Source organism: Nanorana parkeri, unplaced genomic scaffold (genome assembly GCF_000935625.1).
Source record: "Nanorana parkeri isolate BGI_ZX_2015 unplaced genomic scaffold, ASM93562v1 scaffold587, whole genome shotgun sequence".
Lineage (NCBI taxonomy): Eukaryota > Metazoa > Chordata > Amphibia > Anura > Dicroglossidae > Nanorana > Nanorana parkeri.
Window position 1 is genome coordinate 975,724 of NW_017306855.1, and position 23,202 is coordinate 998,925.

Here is a 23,202-nt window from a genome sequence, read left to right on the forward strand (position 1 = left end):
AGGGGAATTCTTCCAATGGAGACACTTTTTCCACACCCTGTTGTGTCTTTGGGACATGAAGTGGAGGGAAATCTGCCAAAAACTGACGCGTTTTATCGCATCTATCCTCTATCCAAAACCAAGTCAGATTTTTATTAATCATACTCACACATATATTTCCAACAAACATAACTTTATTTATTTATACAACTCACTAAACTATGACCTTTTATACTGGAAACATTCATCATTAAGGTGGGAGGGGGGTGGTTGGGAGGTGTTATTAAAGGGATGTGACAGAATTGTAAAACCACAACCTTCTCGATCCAGCAGTGGGGCTCAGTCTGTGCAGTCCTCGGTGTTCTTAAACATAAGGATGGAATTGTAAATTTTCACAGCTGGCCCCAGTTTAATGCACAAAATCTTGACAATGTCCGTCTGTGTGAGCAGCAAGAGGGCTTGTCCGTCTATCATCTGTAGGGTAAAGCAGAGGTTGGGGATTAGCAAGCTACTGGGACCTGTACATGAACAAGAATGATTGTTCTGTATGACTGATTCTGATTGTTTAGGAAAGTTTGCTGTGTATGGGTCGGCCAAGTTTGGATCCAGTTAATATAACCAGAGCCAACGGATCACTCTATAGTATATGGCAGGGACCACCACAGGTTGACCAGAGTGTAGCAAAAGCTGACACCTTTCGGGGGCAATCCCCCCTTCCTCAGAGCTCTGAGGAACTCTGGTAAACTCCGGTCAACCTGTGGTGGTCCATCTTCTGTACGGCCCTGCTGAGTGTCATGTTTGTCCAATGGTGCACATTTACATGCTTAGATCTTCCATACTTATGTGAGTAGCCAGCTGCTCTTTGGTTTTTATCTAATTTACAAATAAATAGTATTGTACTAGGAAGATGTCTTTTTGTTTTGTTACATGTTCTCAAGGAAGCATCCCAATATCCTTTTTAAAGGCAACCTTCCAGAGTGGTCCTGTCTGTGAAGATTAGTGATTGGGGATTGGCTTTAGAACACCAAGCGCAGGATTTTCAAAATTTGCCTGGCTAGTGAAGCAAAGATGGTGAACTGAATAGTAAATTCTGATTGGTTAATATGGGTTATTGAGCTTTGTACACCATTATTGTTCCTGGAGTATGAATCATGATCATCCAGCCTTCTGCAGCTCACCTCATCTTTGAACAGCCTGGCCTGGTCCTCACATCCTGTCAGTGTCTGCACAAAGTTGAACACCTAAATAAGAAAAAAGGACGCAGTTATAATTTCTGCCACATTTAAAAAAGTATCAGGCCGGATTTACACCCTTGCATTTTGGCTTGGTGCAGTTTCGATGCAATTCAATGTCAAGGCATTAAACACACGACAACTCATCTGTTAAGACACGTGTCAATGTGTCATGATGTACGTGAATGCACCATCAGCATTGATGTGTGTTATGATGTGAGAAGACATTCAGTACAAGGCGCATTGCAATGCTTGTTAAACACAACATGCAGATTGGTGCATTTACATTGATTTCAGTGGAGAGTGCATCAGTCGGAGAAAATGCTTAAGTGGAAATCTAGCCTTGTACATCCCTCTATCAAAGTATAGTAGACCTACCAGAGTTCTTTCTTTATACTACCTATTACTGACACTGTAAATCGAGATTAACTAACTCATTTACAGAAATTGTTTGATATTCAATTGTTGTACATCACCGAAACTGTGTGTTCAAAACTGATCATCAGTAATATCACATAGGGTACTAATTAGGGATGCACCGATATATCGGCCGCCTTAACATATCGGCCGAAAATTGCACTTTTGGCATAATGCCGAAAGTGCAGTTTTCCTGCCGATACATCGGCGCATCCGTGCTTTCTTTCCTCCCCGCTGGGCGCTGCTCTGTGTCCCAGTGGGGGGGAGAGAAACTGTGATAGCCGGCCGAGCACTGCGGGAGGAGAGCGCTGTGAGCAGCTGGCGTCTCCTCCCACACCGCTCAGCCTTCTATCACAGTCCGGAAGAGCGGTGTGTGGGCAGAGACAGGCCGCGCTGTCACAGGAGGCTGAGCTCAGCCTCCTGTGACAACTGTCAGAGAGGAGAGCAAGGTCAGTGATCGCTGAGTGTTTGTAGATAATTGAGGACATGGTAATAATAGACGAATATTAAGGTGGACAAAGACATTCGAGGGAGGTTTGACTTGCAAGAAGGATCAAACTGCCTGAAGACTTTTTTTTTCATAGATTCCTAAATGAACATTCCTGCTTGGCTTGCCTGAGCCTTCATATTTATGCCTGTGGAGGTGACACCTTCCCTTAACCTGAAGGTGAACATTAGCAATCAGCTGGGATTATTCAACATGGCAGTCGCCAAGATCTGACAGTTTTAGGGTATCTGGTGACTCTGTTGGCTGCTATAGACCATGAAAATCATTATGAGGACCAACATCATATCTATAGCAACCTTTAATCTAGCACTGTGCAAGCATGCCTATATATAAAGCAAAGCAGGAGAATAAAAGGACCAGGGCCCCAAAGGACATAGACAATAAATAACAATCAGGCATGCAGGAACAACTCAACCACCCTAAGGCATCCCTGCTGGCCACCGTGGGTGACCATCCATGTTTTGGCCTATGTAGGAGGGTGGGCTATGCAAACTTTAGTTACAGCCAGATAAGGAAACCATTATCATATTTACAGTGTATTGATAGACCCATTAAGGCCTAAAGCTTTATGTAGAAAATGGACCTAGCACTAAAGCCAACGGTATATATTAGATTTGGATGGAGAAAGGAAGGGTTACAAACCCCCATCAGGTTTTATTCCTTCTATGTCCCATTACCAAGGTTTCCCTTCAATCCCTGTCCCATAGACACAATAGGAAATTAAGGAATATCATCAAAGTGAGGGATAGCCATTCTTGGACAGTTATCACCACGCGTGTCCCCGTTGGAAGATTTCCTTCTATTCCTTTTCTGGTGACAACTCAAACATTTCCCTCACTTTCAGTCCTGGTCATAATGGCCTGCAGAACAAATAGGGATGTTAAATCTCCCCATTGGGGACAGAGACTGCTATAATAATCAGGAAGAGGCGCTAACCCTTCTCTGCTCTATGCAAAAAAAGAAAATTGCTTTTATATACACTTAAGGCTTCATATTGCTTGTAAGGTTAATATATTCATTCTATTATAGTAATGCTCCAGTGACAGCCAGTAAAATACTGAAACTGCTTTTAAGTGTGACCTAAATTTATGTTTATTACCTGCATCCACAATGACACTAATCAATGCCTAGGTGACTTTATGAATAGCACTAGCCTCACATATGATGCTAAGTCTTAAAGGACATGCATTACCTCTTCTGTGCTCCACTTCGACACAGTGCTGGCACTGATACCAGCCACACCTGGCAGTAGACGGCAGTGCTGCTCCCAGCAGTGAGCGAGGGTTCGATCAGGGTGTACAGACAGAGCCGACATGAAAAGTGATTGGTGAACCGTATCTGGGGACAGAAAAATGGGGAGCCAAAGCACAGTGAATTCAGTCTGCTGGTTATGTTATAAACAGTAGCAGTACATACTGTATATAACCTTCTCCAAGGTGTAAGCAGTTGCCACCTACCTTGATAGCTGTCCTGTTGCACTCGACGATATTTTGGAGGACGGCCGATTCTGAAATACAGCACATTCATTAGTACTTGCAAGGATAATGCATTGCTCATTCTTATGGGCTCCTATCTAGTGGCAATCTACCCAAACTTTTTTTTTAGTTTTGAGTGGAATAAGCCAGTGTTTGAGTATTTCCGCCATATCAAGCAAAGCTAAGACAACCAGGTTTCTGCTTGAGCTGAAATTTCAGTTCCCCCTCTTTGGAATGCATTCTCCTTTAACCTCTCTGGAGAAGCCACTAGAAAGGACATTCTTCTGGTGTTACTGACCCAGCCAGTTCATATGAGCAAGTCACTTCAAAGAACCCAGGAGTAACAAAATGGTGCTGTGTTCCTGCGCTCATATGAACACCCACCCCAGCATTCTGTGTGGCTGAAATTGCTGAAAAGGTGGAGAGTATTAGGGCCCTGAAGCCAATAAAAAGAACAGAGATTTGCCACCTGTGTGGTTGCACAGTGTGGCTTTGCTTGCTGTGACACCAGTAGATACAGATAACATATTAAAGGGTCTGCCATGTTTGTCGAGGATACAGATCTACCCTGTTTCCCCAAAAATAAGACTTACCCCGAAAATAAGACCTAGTACTATTTTTGGGAATTGCTAAAATATAAGACCTACTCTGAAAATAAGACCTGGTTGTGACCTTTCCCAGGGCCGGTGGTGTCATAAGGGGAAACTTGTAGAGCCGCGGGAGAGAATCAGCGGTGCCAACGAAGCCGGCGCTAGAGGAAGCGAGGCGGCAGCGGAGGGAGCAGAGCAGCATAAGCGGATGCTTCCTCCTGTCACAGGCGGAGTGATACCAAACTCACTCCGCCTGTGAGGAATACTAGTGAAAGCATGATTGGTTACCAAATTGGTTACCAAATTGCTCTTGGAAAGTTACGGCACCCCTGATTTCCCTGATCACCCTATTCTTAACTTTGCCATTTTGGATTATATAATTTGGATTTGGATTTGCATTAACTTTGGATTGTTGTACATTAAAAAATAAATAAGACCTACCCCAAAAATAAGACCTAGCGTGTTTTTTTCAGCCAAAAAAAATATAAGACAGTGTCTTATTTTCGGGGAAACACGGTATAGACTTCATGCAAGACACACTTTGCGCTACATAACCTTTACTTCAGATTATAATAGGTTATAATTAGCCATAGGTTCAATTTTACCCTGATTTCCACGTTAAATAAAGGCCATGGTCTCTCTTAACCATTAAAACCTGAAAAAAAATCCATCAACAACTAGCAAACCAGTACTTAGTTACCTTCCATGGTGCCTGGACTTCCTTCGGGGTGGAAGTGGAATGGGGTTCCTGTTTCGTGCCGGTTGCTGGTTCCGATCGGCAAGAGGACAACCAGAGAGACAGTGATGAGCGGTGAACCTTCCAGTCACATGACCAGAGCCATCACAGCCGGGAGTGGGGCACTTCCTTTGGCGGGAAGAAAGGAAACAAAGAAAAGCTGGTGAGCAGCATGGAAAGTACTTAGGCCTGGTTCACACCTGGGCGTTTTACAGCGCGTTCCTACGCTCTGTAAAACGCTCAACATGTGAAAACCAATGATTGCCTATTGGCATGGTTCCCACCTGGGCGCTGCAAAACGCCCTACGCCCAAAGAAGTACAGGAGCTTCTTTGGGGCGTATTTGTCACGCATATCTATTGGGATACAGCCAGGTTTTAAACCGCGAATCACGGTAAAAACGCGCATATTCGATACGCCTAGGTGTGAACCCAGCCTTACTGTACTTACGGAAATTCAGTTAAGCGACTTATTGCTTAATTGTAAAATATGTGATTATGACCAAAGCCAGCGACAGTACAAAAGTGGTTCCTGCTCCAGTGAAATGTCTGACCTGTGGTGGAAACTGTATTTACTGCTTCTGGAGTGCGTAATCCCTTTGCAGCTGAGTGATACACAAGAGCCTGGTGATACGTTGCCTGAATCCCTGTGCCCTGTAAAAAAATATTGATAAGAAGTAATCATAAGGAGCTGAAAGAGTACTTACTATTACTAGTTTTTGTCCTTACACAGTTTTTTCTGCTAGTGAACTAATATCTGCTTTAGTTATTAATCATGTAGTGTTACGTGTTCCAAAAGTCACTAGGATGACGTAGCTTTAGTATTGCTGACAGTAGGTTTCAAACACCTTAGCCTCCAGCATTGCATCTACCTACTCTTCTACCGGAGAAGTAAGCAATCCCACCACCACTTCAACCCACAACAGAGCCCGTTTCCCAGCAGTGCCTTTTAGTGGCTTCCAACAGTGGCTTCCTCACCAGCAAAACCTGCCATTATCTTCTGTGAAGGTACCTCATCCTATTGACGTTTTCTAAGTGACTGAATATAAGATAATTAACAAAAATATATATAAAACACTGTACAATTCTTTTAAAAACAACAATATTCATTTTACTGTACTCACGGTGAGGGGTCTGCAAAGGATGTCCAGTTCTGTGGCACCAACCCACAGGGTGCAAGTCTGGGTGGTCAGCGTCCAGCCAAAAGTCATACATATGGCTCCAGCCGTCAAAGTGAACCTTGGGGGTTGGATGGCTCGTGAACAACCCACTCTATCAATAACCTTTCCCAAATCCCCTGACCCATGATGGATGCACACCAATACCCACTGTGAGGATGATTCATAACAAAACACAGTGATGGATATGAGGGGAAACATATGAGGACCTTTTCACCTTTATCCTACACTCTTCCACATCCACCACCGATGCCACTCGAATCAGAGAGGGACTTCTTCTGTCCACTGCTTCCAGCTTCACATTCACTTTAAATCCATGTGGAGGCCGCTGAAAGAGATTTAAAGACAGCCTGTCACTTATAAAACAGGGCTGGACATGCAGCAGTTTACCATCTGACAATGTAACATTGTCTGCCAGTGACTGGGATAACAATGCTAAAACACAAAAGCAAGGTACACCGGAATAGACAGAAAATCACTTTAAGATAGTCAATGATATAAATAATATAAAATATGTATATAATAATAAATAAAATGATAAAATGCACAACATACAAAACAAGTCACCCGTAGAAGGCTTGTCTAGAGACTGCCACATGGTCCTCGCAAACTCTCCAGATTACACTCATTGCTTTACACTCCTAGTTTCAGCACAGAGAGGAGCTCTACAAAACTGGAGGTCAAGTTAAATGACCTAAACTCCAAGGGATTCCCAGAAGCCACCAAACCTCAGATACAGAACCCACCAAACCTCAGATACAGAACCCACATGTAATAAGTGATGAACAAAGAACTTTCATTTGCATGTAGAAGGTAAGTATCAGAAGTGTGGGGTGGTGAGTGGGCTGGGTAAGGCCCCCATCCAGTATACCTATTACTTTGCCCATTCATGAATTCTATTGGGCCAGCTTCTCTAATTCAGTGCCCTGGGTTGGAATTGTTTGTTATTTGGGCACAGCAGAAGAGTTTTCGACCCAGCAACAGATGTGACAGATTTAAGTGTAAGTTATAGTATTACCTTTACGTCCCATAGCAATTTACATTGATACTTCCTGACCCTCCTCTTTAAAGAAGTCTCACTTTGTATTATTTTTCACAGCTCATTCACGCAATACACTATACTTTCCAATTGACAGAAGAATGTAGATAGAAGTGATACGCCCTTCCGCCTTTGTATCGTGTGACATATTAGATGCTCTACTGATTTTATTCAAATATGCCTTTAGACTTTAGAAAACTTTGACTTGCATCAATAAAAAAAACTATTGCATCAGGTGATGGAAGTACCGTGTGGAAGGCTCGGGCAGGTACCGCTGCAGTTCCGGTCTCAGCCAGGTACCGTCCCCATGTGAAGTTATCTGGGTCTGGATAATCTGCAACAAGACAGTTGATGGGTGTAAAATAATGCTTCAATGATTATGACTTGCAGATTTTATTATAAGATGATTTCATTATCATTTTCCTAGCTAGGATACATTTTGAATAGCAATACTCTGTGATTTCCTTAAATCATCAGTAGAGCTATGTCATGCCTAGCTTGTCTTTTCACTCAACCTACAGAAGTCATCTCTCCAATGAATCTTCCATATATTCTCACAGCACAGGGATAATTTGCATTGTCCACATGGCTATTTGAAGAACTCAGATAGCTCAGGGGGCAATCTGTAAAGCCAAGCTTAGGCAGGGGTGTGGAATGATGTCTCCATCAGGATCTACGGTAAGAGTGAAGACCTGGAGATGGATCAAATCCATCCCAAACCAATGGGTGTAGGATCTCCTCGCACTACAAAACACTGAAAACCTAATGGAAAGTCAACACCAGTTTTCATTGAAGTTACTCTTAAAGCACAGTACAGGGGTGACAACTTTTTACCACATATTGTATCAAAGGATGCCAAGACCCACATATTACAGTTTTTCCCACGACAGTCCATCTTACCCTGAGGAGGCGTAAGTGGCTTCCCTTGCTCCTGACACCAGCCAACGGGGTGCACATAGGGACTGCTAGGGTCGCACCTAGGAGGAAAGGTTTATGTTTTTATTGTCACACCATTACAGGATATCCAAGACAATGATGGATCAATAACATGAATATCTCGCTGCTCAACAACACAAGAAATAAGAATGTTAACAATAAAAAAACAGTGTTTTTGTATTTAAAGATTTAAACTCTATTTACGATGATATACAGGTGAAACTCGAATAATTAGAATATCGTGCAAAGTTCATTTATTTCACGAATGCAACTTAAAAGGTGAAACTAATATATGAGATAGACTCATTACATGCAAAGCAAGATAATTCAAGCCGTGATTTGTCATAATTGTTATGATTATGGCTTACAGCTCATGAAAACCCCAAGAACCCCAAATCTACAACCTCAAAAAAGTAGATTATGACATGCAATCAATAAAACAAGGATTGTACATAGAACAATATCGGACCTCTGAAAAGTACAAGCATGCATATTTACTCAGTACTTGGTTTGGGCCCCTTTTGCAGCACTCACTGCAATTACTTTTGCACGATATTCTAATTATTCGAGTTTCACCTGTATGTTACAGCTGTACAAATCTATAAAGCATAAACAGGTTATTTTTATGCCCAGCTTTTATATGTAGCTTTGCACACACTCGCTACAGTTCTGTCTACCTGCTGGAGCCTTTGGAAGTTCCTGACACCTCCAGGTATGTTGGAACACATGATGTTCTCCTCTTATAAATCAGCGCCCAACCCCATATGCAGCCAATCGCCAGGCCAGATCGCTGTCACTTGGAGGCAGAGGGAAGCACTGTGAGCTCCAGCAGATCATCATTACCACAGCTGGAATGCCAAGGTTGCCTATCCCAGTCATAATCAGTCCCATTACAGATACACGCCCTACTTACCAGTAGTCATAGGTGTCACCCCAGTTGTCAAAGTGCACAAGGAATCTCTCTTCTACCACATCAATGACACTGGCCACACAGATAAGAGAGGGGTTCATCTTGTCCACGGCCTCTAGCTTCATCCCCACCCGAAAAAGTGATGGAGGAGCCCCCTGTTAAGTAGGAACATTACTGATGAGAACACTGAAAAAGTGAAAATTGTCAATAACCAAAGACTATGGAAAAGCTGCTTGCCACAAAGTTAGGTACAAGTGAACAAGATGGAGGAATGTCTGATGCCTTGGTATAGGGATCTGGGAGGCGATAGGGCTAAGGGTTTATTTAGAGGGGAGATTCATTTTTATCAAGTATAGAAAAATCATAAAACAAGGAAACAACCGTTATAATCAGTAAAAAGTAAACTCACAATTTTTGGGGTTACAAATAAATGTTTTGGGGCCACATGGGCTTTAGTCATTCTCAGATAATGCGTCCAACTAAAGTCTTCGTCTTTGTACCCTATACGCAGAAAGCAGAGAGTAATGTAAGTGTCCCAGCGATGCAATTATATGTCAGGAACAAATAAAAACAAAAGAACCCAGAAATCTGTAAAATATTTATTTTAGAAGTGTACCATGATGTCAATTTTTTTGCGGCATGCTGCAAATAAAATATTGATTTCCAATTACAATTTGTTTACCAAATTTAAAGTGACAATTAACTCTGGAATTTAACCTTAAAAATACATTTAAGTATTTAACAAAAATGTATCTTATTTGTGTATCACTCGGCTGTAGATCCTCAAATCATCTCTGAATTGGTGCTGACACCGTCCTTCCTTCTGGAAGTGCATCAGCACTTTACTGCTATGTATATGAAACTGCTGTACGCCATAGACCTGGACCACTGCTCTCACACTAAGCACAACAGTCCCAGTGTCCAGGGATCCAATTAACATTGCCCATGCTCCCTGAGAAACATTGTTGATTGGAGTACTGTACAGGGAGATTACTTGACTATTGGAGACCCAGACCCCTGCGATCTGTGTGAATGGGCAGTAGTCCGGGTTCTGCATTCCCCTATCAAAGCTGTCATCATTATCTTTGTGTAGAGTTACACATGAAGCAAAAGGGTTCTATGCTATAAAATATCTGCACTGCTATCCGATATGGTTCTAATTACTAAAGTTCTGCTCACAAAAATCAGACGGAAACGAGGATTCGGAATTGGTGGACTGAATCTTGCTAAACAGCTTTAGCATTTGTTCTAGGGTTGCCACCTTTTCTTCAAGCGAAACTCGAACACTCTAGCGCCGCGCTGACATTTTTTGGGGGGAGAATGAGTCGTGGCTTACTCATATGTAAATAGTGACACCCATTCATATGTAAATATCACAGTCTAGACTATTTTCAGTGGGGGGCCAGTAGCTCCTATCCTAATTTTGGTTGCCCCTCTCTGCCTGACATCTTGTGTCTGGGTTTCTGATGCCATGAAACCTGGACACAGCATTCAAAACCTGGACTGCCCGGGTGAATCCTGGACAGGTGGCAACCCTAGTTTGTTCTAATGTTGAACCAAATCCTTCTGTAAAAACTGCTTAGAGGAAATAAGCTAAAAACATGAGGAAGAAGCATTTTTCTTTATTCTACAGAATAACCTTTAGGAGGTTGCAGCTTGTGTCCCGTCCTTTCACACCAGCCCGCAGGGTGAATGTCCGGAGAGTCGGCGTTCACCCAGAAGTCATGACATTCAGAATACCCATCAAAGTGGAGCTTTATCCGAAACCCGCACACCTTAGAAAAGAGATGATCAAAGTAAACAGGTTAGTCCACCCAAAACTGATCACTTGATGTATAAATTCCTTTGCTCCTTAGTGCCATCTAGAAAAACTGTAATGCTGTGGGAATGGCGTTTGCCCAGCTATACACAGGATGAAGAATTTATATATCAGTCCCTTAAAGTACAACTGAAGCCAACACTTTTCTTTTTGTTTTGGATTGTTTAGGGAATGTTAAAAACCCTTCCTTTTACTACCTGTTCTGTAGACACAAAAGGATGTAACATAAAATCTCTCCCAAGTGAGGGAAACAGCCCACTTAGACAGCTGTCACTGTAAAACTGTTCCCATTCGAAGATTTTCCCTCTATTTCCAGCCTTGTGGCAACTCAAAATGATGGTTTCCACCTCGCTTTCAGTCCGGGACAAATCGAGAGAGTGTTTCCAGAAGTGTTCCTACACGTTTTCATTGCCTGAGGTCAGAGTGGGGACTGGGGGGACATAGGGGGAGGGTGGGTTCTGGGGATGCACATTGCAGGAAGGAGTGGTTATCAGTGTTATTAGAATGCTTTAATGTAGACCTGCTTTAGACTTCATGATTATTTCAGGGGCATTTTAAAAGGAAGTAGTGTATCCCATTGGCTCTGCCATCATGTCTACGTGTTCTTATTGTTTAGCAGTTTCTAGGAAGCAGGTCATGTCCATCTCACCTCAACCACAGTTAGAATGAAGTACATGGATGGATGCTGGGGATCAATGCCTTCTAACTTCATCCCGACCTTGAAGCCGTTCTTGTGCTGGGCTCCGAGTTGCCACTATAGGATAAATTGCCAGTTATGTGACCACAGGTAACAAAATACACACATACTGATAGATAATACAGTGTGGTGTGTTTTCTCTGAGACCCATTTAAATTAGATGTATACCCAGCCACTAAAATCTCAACAGAGTGCTGAAAGGCTAAGTAGCTTTGGGAATTACATAATATAATGCTTCAGTTAAGTTGTAATATACAGAATATGGTCATTAGATGTGTTTTACATGTCAAAGTCACTGTCACTTAAAAGACTCTATTTGAAGGCATTCCTGTAAATTTCCCATTAAAATATATGTAACCCTAACCACTAATTTCATATAATCTTTAAGTTAAAGTGGACCTTCCATGAAAATGTCCCATTAATCTTTCCTGTCTACATGCACTCACTCCAGCATTGGTTACACATCATTGCTATGGACCAGCCTCCTCCTAGTGAAAGTGGTGAACCATGACTGTGCAATGTGTGTCGGCACGGCCAATGGCTCCACCAGGAATGCGTGTGACAATTGGAGGACAGTTGACACCCTATAAAATGAAATGCCTGAACAAGAACCTACATGGCGGGATCACCATTTTAATGAAAGCTGCAGATTTAAAAAAATGTAAAACAAGTTTTTAAATAACATTAAAATGTTAAAGGTTATATGAGATTTCATTGAGTGGGTTTAGATGTAATTTAAAATGGCAAAATAGCCTTTACAAACATGTTGAGTTACTATATGGCTAACACCAGCAAGACGTGAGATCATTTGAGTAGCTGACACTTTTTGGTTTTGTACTTGGTGCAGACACATATTAGGGTCTTCAGCCACCTTGGGCGAGTCTGGATTTTTTTGTGCTTTGCTGTATCTATTGAGGAAGGGACTACCTCCTCAACCTGTGTGCACTGCATTCATTGCTATTTGAGTCCCAGTTTGGGTGCTCCCATAGATTAGGGTAGGAACACCATTCCCAGATGTGCCTTTGCAGGGCAGTGTGGCTTCATGAATATTTGCCAATGTATGCAACACCCGACTCCCTCCCCTGGCTTTAATATAAATGCTGGAAACACTTTATAGTTAGCATCTCTATACTGGCTAGCTGGTTTGCAATTTGAGTGCAATTTCTTTTTAGTTTCATTACAAATGGCATTCCTAATGAAATGTGCTGCCAAATATCATTTTCTAAAAACGACCACAATTCAAATTACATTTTTATGCAACTGGGTGCACTGTGGGTGTGCTGTAAACTGTACAGAATGATTCCTGAAATCTAATTTCCTGTTTGTATGATTAGCTCCCTGCTTTTCCAAAAAACTCCACAGAGCTAGAAGTATAATTACAGGTGAAGGAAGATTAGCCAAAAATCCAGATATTTGTACAATGGAATTTGTTATCTGTACCATCCACAGGTAAAGTCTACACACGCAGGGAAACGCTACCACTCTGCTTAAAGTGTCTCATCACACCCTCCTGAAGAAGTGGCCATCTTAGAGTCACGAAACGCCTGGAGACTGTGATAGTTATGTGTGTGTTTCATGGAATAAAAGTCTAAATTGAAGAAACACAATCTTTTCATCTCTTCCACCTGGGCGCCTCTGCTGTCTTGCACGTACGTTTTTTTGGGGCATTCTTGTCTCATCTCTCAAGTAGGCATCAAGTCCCTCTAGCTGCGGAGCTTTGGATCATCGGAACTCCAGCCCGAAGAGCATTGAGAGCCACTGTAAGGGCAAGATGGCGGCTGCGCATGCACGCCGAAACCGGAGGTGCCGAAACCGGAAGTGACCCAAACCGGAAGTGGCCCAAACCGGAAGTGCGCGGAAACACGTGCAACGGCCGTCGCACAGGAAGTGATGCAGCTAATCGGATCTAGCTCCAGTATATAGAGTGAGTCTGCCCTTGCTCATTTGCTGATGGTCTTTCTCAGCTAGTTGTTCCTGTGCCTGCTCCTGCCTTGCCTCCTGTGACCCAGCTTGTTTTTGGACCTTGCTATTTGGATTGCCGCCTGCCCCTGACCTCGGCCTGTTTCTGGACTCTGCTTTTGCCTCTCGATTGTGTACCCTGCTGCCCGGCTGGCTCCGACTTTTGGCTCCCCTGACCTGGCTTCAGTCTCCTGTCTTTGCCTGGATACCATCCGCTCAGAGGACTTCTGGACTCATCCTGCACGGCACTCGTTCTCCTCGCTGTCTGCCTGCTCCCTGTCCCTACTTCCAGGGGTAGAGAGACACGAGCCGCAAGAGAAGCCGCCTCACCTTCCGGTCTCTTACCAGGTACGTGACAGTACCATCAGCCCAAATGTCAGAGACCGAGAGGAGTGCTTTCTCTATGGAGACACTTTGCCAACAACTGACAACCCTTACTCAGGCTGTGACTAATCTTCAGGAGGGCTACTTCCAGTTGGAAGGACGCATGATTTCCATGGCTGCATCAATCCCTTCCATGTCACCTGCTGCCCCGCCAAGTATTGCTCAACCTGAACCCCTAGCCGTACCTTCTGCAGCAACCAACCAAGCCCCGGAACCTCGTGTACCTGCACCTGAAAGATTCTCTGGAGAACGACAAAAATTCCGTGCCTTTAAAAACGCATGCCAGCTGTACTCGCTTTCAGTGGACCCCGACAACACAACTAGCGTTTGACAAACTCAAAACCCTGTTTACTTCGGCATCCATTTTGAAGCACCCCGACCCAGCACTCCCCTACGTCCTTGAGGTGGATGCCTCCGAAGATGCCATAGGGGCAATCCTCTCCCAACGGCAGGGTGAAAGGTCTTTGCTTCATCCTGTGGCTTTCTTCTCCCGGAAACTTAACCCTGCAGAGAGGAACTACGATGTGGGAGATCGGGAACTCCTGGCTATAAAAGCTGCACTTGAGGAGTGGCGCTACTTGCTCGAAGGGGCGGCTAATCCAATTCTTGTTTTCACGGATCACAAGAATCTAGAGTACTTACGCTCCGCTAAACGCCTTAGGCCACGGCAAGCGAGATGGGCTCTGTTCTTTTCCCGCTTTTCCATGCACATCACTTACCGCCCTGGCTCGAAAAATGTCAAACCAGACGCCCTATCCCGGATGTACCCGGAGAGGGAGGAGTCGGGTCCCCCTGATAGTATTCTCCCTGCACACAGTTTCTTGCTTCTTCAGACTGACCTGAGGTCCCAGCTGAAGCTTGCTTCCTCCGGGGGAGACCTGCCCACCGGGCCCAAGCTTCGGGAAGACGATGGGCTGTTTTTTCTGGGCACCCGGGTGTTTGTTCCCCGGCAGGTCCGTGTCTCTGTCCTTCAGCTATGCCACGATCATCCGTTGGCTGGTCATTTCGGGATCCGTAAGACGTCCGAGCTGGTGCAACGTTCCTTTTGGTGGCCTGATCTGAAGAGGGACTGCCGGGCCTACGTCCAATCCTGTGCCGTTTGTGCCCGTAGCAAGACGGAACGGACCCGGTCCTGGGGCCTCTTACGGCCACTTCCTATCCCACCTCGGCCTTGGAATATGTTGGGGATGGACTTCATTGTGGAGTTACCTCCGTCGGAGGGCTTTACTTCAGTCTTTGTTGTCGTGGATCGGCTTACCAAGATGGCCCATTTCATCCCGATGGTCGGCACCCCGACGGCTTCTGTGACTGCTCAGGCCTTTTTCAAGGATATCATGTGCCTCCATGGCCTTCCTAGCAACATTGTATCTGACAGAGGTGTTCAGTTCACCTCTAAATTCTGGCGGGAGCTCTGCAAATCTCTGGGTATCGCTAACTGTTTCTCCACAGCTTACCATCCACAGACGAATGGTCAAACTGAAAGAACCAATCAAACGTTGGAACAGTACCTGCGGTGCTTTATCTCTGTTTCCCAGGATGACTGGGTTTCCCTTCTCCCGTTTGCCGAGTTTGCCTACAATAATACGGTGCATTCAGCTACTGGTCAGTCTCCGTTCTTTGCTAACCTCGGGTTTCATCCTGCCTTTTTACCTGATTTTGATCCCGACATCCGGGTCCCGGCTATCCAGGAGAGGGTTCATTTTCTACAGTCCAATGTCAAGATGTTACAAGCTGCGATGGCCAGGGCCCAACGGGGCAACAAGACTGGCTTCGACAAGAAGCGGCGAGGGGATTTGGATCTGCGGCCTGGCGATCAGGTGTGGTTGTCCACTCTCAACCTAAAGCTGCCCTGCCCGTCGAAGAAATTGGCTCCTAAGTTTATTGGCCCTTTTTCAGTCAAACGTAAGATTAACCCTGTGGCTTATGAATTGCTCCTGCCCTCCTATCGAATCCATCCGGTCTTCATGTATCCTTACTCAGACGACATGTCCCTGAGTTGTTTCCTGGCCGGGACGATGGCCCGCCTCCTCTGTCTGTCACCGATGGGGTCGAGGAGTATGAGGTGGAAGCCCTTGTGGACTGCCGGAAGAGGGGTAGGGGTCTTCAGTTCCTGGTGAAGTGGAAGGGTTATGGCTTGGAGGAGAACTCCTGGGAACCCGAGTCTAAGATCCATGCTCCTGGCCTCATCCAGAGATTTTTTCGTGCTCACCCTAGCAAGCTTGCCCAGATGGGCATCCGGAGGTTGCCCATTAGGGGGGGCACTGTAAGGGCAAGATGGCGGCTGCGCATGCGCGCCGAAACCGGAAGTGCCGAAACCGGAAGTGACCCAAACCGGAAGTGCACGGAAACACGTGCAACGGCCGTCGCTCAGGAAGTGATGCAGCTAATCGGATCTAGCTCCACTATATAGAGTGAGTCTGCCCTTGCTCCTTTGCTGATGGTCTTTCTCAGCTAGTTGTTCCTGTGCCTGCTCCTGCCTTGCCTCCTGTGACCCAGCTTGTTTTTGGACCTTGCTATTTGGATTGCCGCCTGCCCCTGACCTCGGCCTGTTTCTGGACTCTGCTTTTGCCTCTCGATTGTGTACCCTGCTGCCCGGCTGGCTCCGACTTTTGGCTCCCCTGACCTGGCTTCAGTCTCCCGTCTTTGCCTGGATACCATCCGCTCAGAGGACTTCTGGACTCATCCTGCACGGCACTCATGCTCCTCGCTGTCTGCCTGCTCCCTGTCCCTACTTCCAGGGGTAGAGAGACACGAGCCGCAAGAGAAGCCTCCTCACCTTCCGGTCTCTTACCAGGTACGTGACAGCGACCATCCTGCGCGGGCAGAAATATTCCACACACGCCTTTTTGCAACTTGAGTTGCCCGATATCCCCAAGGGGATTTCTCACAACCTATCTATGTGAGTATCACACTCTTCCTTCTTTTGTTTATAACATATCTATAGCTTTGTACTATACAATAGTCGGATCGCTCCTGGGACTTTTTGTCCTCAATTATGTTGCTCCTTACTGTTTGGAGTTGCCTCTCTTTTAAACAGGCAAAGTTTATGGAGTTCATAATCTAGAACAATCTGTGGAGGGGGCTTAGATGATCAAGCTGGGTTCTCTAATTGTAGTGGAGACAACTTAAAGCCATTCTTCTGTCTGTGCTCCAATCCAGGAGTGTCTAGAGTACAAGACTGGCTGAACTGAATTGCATGTCATTGTATCTGCTTCCTTAAAGTTCTGCTTTCATAGTACAGATCTCAGAGTTACTGAAATGTGTCAATATGAGCAATAAAAATGATCCAGTCTCTGCATGGAGTCTAATGGGTTAGCATTGCTGGTAGTCCGATGTTTGCCAATTTTGGGTACACAGAGAGTGGGCTGTGTAGTCACTGGAGACAGCTTCTGTTTTCCTTAGATATGGCAGTTTAGTACATTGATGTCAGATGTGCACCGTGTTGCAAACGTGGGTGGCAGCCCAAAAACTGTTGAACAGTAAATGAAACAGAGATACGAAAAGAAAATGAGAATTTGGCTGCTAGGCTGATTTGTTGGCACAATGAACCAGAGTCCAGTACATCTGGTAGAATGGCCTGTTACCTCTTTGCTCTCATTGCCAAGAATTCTTCATATCACAACCCAGTTATCCCCACAATGCACCATGCTGCAGCTACTGCCAAATCAGCGGATTATGTGAAGATAGGAATACAAAAGTCTGTGCTCACATTTAAATACTATACACATATCCATGTGGGTATGGACAGACTGTGCAGAGGCTCAAGGGCCCTCTACGAACTAGGGGCCCATTTATACTAGACGTGGGTTGAATTAGTTCTGGGATCCCTACTTACTGTCACATAGATTACTCCTAAGGCAGGGGAGAAACAGGTATAATTTGTATGATGCCCTGTGAATTTTTAAAGAGAATCTCCATTAATTAAAATAATTAACCCTTGCAGTGGGTCTACCCCCCCCACACTGCAAGGGTTAACTGCTCATTTTGGTCTAGGACAGGGGGTGGGCAACTCCAGCCCTCCAGCCCTTGTGGAACTACAAGTCCTATTAGGTATTGCAAGACTGACAGTTACAGGCATGGCTCCCAGAGGCAGAAACATGTTGGGGTTTGTAGTTAAAGCACGGCTGGAGGACTGGAGTTGCCCAACCCTGGTCTAGGGGCTGGCTTAAATAAGATATACTTACCTGATCCTTGATCCCACCTGGCTGCTACACAAGTCCCCACAACCTCTTTTCCCCTTTGATCCACTGGTCTAAGCCCTGCTGATATCATACCACAGCCAGATTGGAGTGGGAGAAAGGTGAGTGCTAACTGCCACAGGGCCGACGATCAAGCAAGCTTATCTTCTGTTTTCTAGCCCCTAGAGTAGACCATAACGAGCAAAAGAATCAAGGATTGATTTTGTTAATAGCTGGTGTGCTGTTACACAGTTGTAGCATATCACACAATTCATAGCCATAGTTAATATTCATACAAATATGAAGTGAGCTTCACATAGTTCATTTTCCTTAAGCCATTATCTTTGGCAGTTGTATAGCTGGTTATTATACTGCCATCTTGTGGTCATGTTTTTCTGCATTTCATCCCCTTGTGTGTAATGTACCTCCCTTCTTCTTCACCTAGTCGTTTAGTGTCATGGCTGCCTATAGCAGGACCACATGTACATGCTAGCTTGGAAACATTATCATCCTTGACCTTCAAATACCATCTATTCATTCATCTGGTGTATCCTGTTATCCTGCTGCACGCAAAAAAAGTATTTTGTGGCTAAAAAGGTTTTTGGTGAGTTCAGCTATCTGATAAGGATTGTCCGCAGTGATTGGATCTGCTTATACAGGCCATGCATAGAGGTCTCCGCAAGGGATAAATCGCTAATACAACAATCGGAGTCAGAATAGCTGGAATTCCTCTTTAAATCTTAACTCCTGGTATAAATATGTTTGTATAGTTACACTGGTCCAGCTTGGCCTGATGTAAGTATATACATTTTATACATGGTATGGTAATGAAGATCTAGTAGCCAGAGCTATCAGAGTGCTTTACAGAAATCCTCTGGGTCCTGATACTGCTGCCGTGCTGAGTGACTTCCCCTCTGCTTGCCAAAGGCCATTCAGAGGATGCCTTGTAATTTTATCAATGAATGCAAGGCATTCTCTGATTGGACAAAGGACAGTGGCATCACGATCTGCCCTTTGTGCAATCAGAGAACACCTTGTTCTCAATAATAGAAATACTAGGCATTCTCTGAATGGTCAACGTGCCGAGCAGAGGGGAAGTTACTCAAATGGTAAAAAAAAAAGGAAGGAGGGGGTGACAAGAGGGTAATGGTCAATTACTAACAAATTTGCTTTGCCCTTAATGGACAAAACACAGGTTCAATGTGAATCAACATTCCTATTCTGCTGATTGGTACTAGCGGTTGACCCTTCATTAACCATATTCTTCCAGGAGGCTGTGCTGGACATACAATTGAGGCGTGCAGTGTATCACCTACAGTGAAGATTTGTATCTCTGGCTACAGAAATATCACTTTAAATGTAACCTTTGACTAATCTCAGACATTTATACAATACTAGTAACTGTTTGCAGCTGATTTAGAGACTTAAGTTTTCATGCCTTTCTCTTTGTCCAGACTCACCCCCCGAAACAGATTGAGAGGAGCTGCATCACTGTTCTGCTCCTCCAGGTAAGAAGACCAAGACCAAGAATCTCCCAGTTCATCACCTGAAGCTATGAACAAGAATATAGGAAACAATATAAATGAGACTATAATGAGGAGACGATACTGGAAGAATGGAAAATGGAGGCGTTATCTTTGCCCATTCACGTCCTCTAGCTTACACTGGAATAACTAGACTTTGAATAATTGGTATGGACAACACTTTCATTTTGTCTCCAATCATAGAAACACACATATGGAAGATATTGATGATTTGAGGATCACAGAGAGGGGTTATGACAGTGGATCTGGCACAAAGAGGGGGCATGATATAGCAGTGATAGACACGCTTGATGTATGCAATGGGAAAACAGGGAATGAAAGCGTAATACTTTGTGTGTCTTTTTGGCTCCATGTCTCTTGCTCTGAGCTCCTCAGGCATGGTCCCTCCACATCTTCAGAAGTCTTCTGTTCTTTCTGCTTCTCCTATATGATAATACCTCTCAGATATAGAGACAACTCTATACATCCACACTGTACACAGTCATACATCCCACACTCTTCTCATGTTTCTCATCACCTTTATTGTCCTCACGTGCAACGCTTCTGCGTTTTTACAAAAATCTGGGCAAAAGAAAACTCTCTGTGTCAACCAGAGGATCCAATCAGATTTCAGATGACACGTTTATTGCATTGGTTGGGGCAAACTATACCTAACTGAAACGATATAGGCTGCCTGGTCCAGTAACCTCAGGCTTTAGGCAAACTCCGGTCCTCCAGCTGTGGTGAAATTACACATCCAATCATACATCTGCCTCTGGTAGTTATGTCTGTGGCTGTCAGTCTTGCAATGCCCCATGGGACTTGCAGCTGCACCACCACTGCTGGGGGGGTCAGAGTTTGCCTACCCCTGCTTTAGCACATAAAGAGATGTGTGCCATTCTAAGCTAACTTACATTGCAGAATAATTATTGCTATCATTTTATCAAAAGTAATTGGCCATAAGTGTCTTGTTGTCTTAAAAAAACCATTATATAACCAGATAGTACCGGGCCTTTGACTGGGCCCATAGCATTCATATGCTTTTCCAGAAGTAAGAAGCTGAAAGCAAATACAGGGTTGCTTGCTACACATAACATAGACACCTTCTTCCCTGCCCCACTGTTTCCAGTTCCCATCTGGGCAACTATAACAGTTGGTAGTTAGAGCTAAGGTTTTAAGACCTGACCCTATCATATATCTGCCCCATTGTGCACTCTTTTGCAGACAAAGGTGGGTTTGAAATATTAACGTAAACCTGACTTGGCCTAACATTTTCCAAAGTTAATAATAGTGTTGAAATGCAAACATCCTGTGGTGCCTGCAAGTACATCTGTTAGACTTAAGCTGGGTAAACACGGAGTGTATTTTGTCCATAATTCACTCCCTGGGTGGCCCTATCAGCCAGCTCCCGCCTAACATCCTTCAATTCAAAAAAATTCAGGATCTGTGGTATGGAAAATTGTTGGCCACACAGCAGCTGCTACACTGTTCAGGTATTTTGACAACTAGCAGGGCTAACTGTCAAAAAACAAGCCACAGTGGGGTAATTCTTCCATCTGAAAGCTGATTGTCTGTGTTTCTGCCTTCAGATCATTTCCTGGTTCTCTGTAAAGCCACTTGGATCAAAGGGCCAAACCATACATAGACCATTGACCCCATACCTCCCTATGAGTGCTAAACCTTGTCATTGAACTGCCTAATGCCAGAACCTCAGAGGCAGTAGAGACTGTGGCATTTCACAGGTGAATGTCAGGGGTTGTCACATAGCTATAGGCTGGGTTCAGGACTGATTAGAGGAAGTCGTGGCCCTTTGCACAAGCCTAAGATTTATTGAGCTCCTCATGGACACAGGTATTAAAGACTAACACAAATACAAGCAGGTGCCACAAGGTGCCCTCACCCGGGACTTCTGTTACTTAGGAAATATTTTAGACACGCTCAGGTTTGCTTTAAAGCACCGAGTGAAAATATGGCCTATAGCCACCCAACAAGAGTTATGTTCTGTTTACTAGTCCACACCCTAGCAAACCGGCACTTGGAATCTGATTGGTTGCTGTGGACAAGACATCACTTTTTTTGTATTTTTTTATAAACCTGCTCCAAAATATTATTTCTTAAAGATGCACTATTGTATAACAATGGACGTTTCACGGCTATATCGTATAATTCTTTAACATACAAATGAAAGTTATAACATGCAAACAGATAAACTGATAAGTCCCTGCATAAGACTTGCTCCACTACAGTGTATTGCAGCACTCTCCTCCAATCACAACACAGCGAACCACTGACAACACTCGGGTGACATGAGTGCAATGATGGCTCTGTCCTCACCATTAAATCGGCCTCTGACTCAGCTGGGCTCTGATAATCTTTTGGCCTCCTTTTCTTGACCGGTTTTGGGGTCTCGCTGCCCACCCCAAAGCCTCGTGATGGCTCCAGGACCAGGGACCTGCTGTGGACACCCCAGAAGCCAGGTAACACTAACCCGCTCCCCATTCACCCCCATCATAGTGATCAGCAGGTCTCAGTCTCACCTCTCTTTGAAGTGACATATTGCACCACATGCCTCACATTTTCCGCTGGCCACATGCTGGCAGCCACAGGTATCACAGAGACACAGAGTAGAGTCAGAAAGAGGGCTCTCCTTCAATTCAGGAACTGCACAGACACAAATGAGTCATAAATACAAGTGTACAGTCCCCAGACAAACACATGCATTCATACTGTGGAGAAAGAAAAATACAACCTCTAACACTCTAACACTCACCTTCCCTGTTACTTAAACCTTTCCTGTTACCCCAATCCTAACATAACCCTTCTTCAAAGTACATGTAAAGCCGAATGATACAATTCAGCAGAGTGTACATAGAATATTGGGCAATCACATGTGGAGAAGTAAAACACAAATAATAAAATATATGTCTTTGCTTCAGCCTGAAATCCTACTGCAGGAGAGCTCATACGAAGGTGACAATGCCACCACTACTCTGCAAGCAAGGCAGTGAGTGGTGTCACTCTCCTACAGGCTGGCTTCATAGAAGAGCTAAATATTTTTTTCCTAATCTGCTGTAAAAAGATATGTTGGGCTTAAAGACAAAAGAGTAGCTATGAATGTTTTTCTTTTATATTTTGGGATTACATAAGTAAATGTAACCCCTCATCTACACATTCACCTCTCTGTACCAAGATCCTCTGCACCACAAGGCTAACCCGTCCATTACTGGAATATACCGACACCTATGACCCAACACTGGAAACGCCTGCTTAGAGTATAGGGACCTATATCTTTGTAGTTTTACTCCACTTTATGTAGAAACAGTTACTGTTTTCCCTGTACCCACCTTACATGTTTATTTTGGAGCGCATAAAAGACTATAATGTTGGAAATATCAAAAATTTGATAATTCATATACAGAGCTATCTAAAATCCACCTTAGAACATTAAACAGGAGGTCACCTTCAGAAAAGGTATGGTTGTTCTCCTCTATGGTTTTCTCATGATTTTCTTCTTTGGGTTGTTCCCGGTCCCCATCCTGACAGTCCAGGTGTCCAAAATGGAACTGCTAAAGAACAGACAAATTGATTAAAGCAATAGAGAAGTGTTTCCATACCTAGTGGTTGTCATTTAATGATCATTATAT

General features: G+C 44.2%; 1 protein-coding gene across 1 annotated transcript; it reads right to left on the minus strand.

Annotated features, from left to right (window-relative positions):
• Nucleotides 1–279: 279 nt before the first annotated feature.
• Nucleotides 280–22,222, minus strand: L3MBTL1 (l(3)mbt-like 1 (Drosophila)). The gene is made up of 18 exons (XM_018562618.1): nt 22,096–22,222; nt 21,893–22,010; nt 19,909–20,002; nt 19,496–19,587; nt 11,467–11,571; nt 10,638–10,773; nt 9,408–9,499; nt 9,002–9,153; nt 8,053–8,129; nt 7,401–7,486; nt 6,331–6,441; nt 6,060–6,174; nt 5,490–5,589; nt 4,902–5,066; nt 3,594–3,643; nt 3,329–3,474; nt 1,158–1,220; nt 280–453 (listed from the first exon to the last, which is right to left on the minus strand). The coding sequence occupies exons 2-18, from the start codon at nt 21,893–21,895 to the stop codon at nt 319–321; spliced, it is 1,722 nt and encodes a 573-aa protein (XP_018418120.1). The 5' UTR covers nt 21,896–22,010; nt 22,096–22,222; the 3' UTR covers nt 280–318.
• Nucleotides 22,223–23,202: the final 980 nt, after the last annotated feature.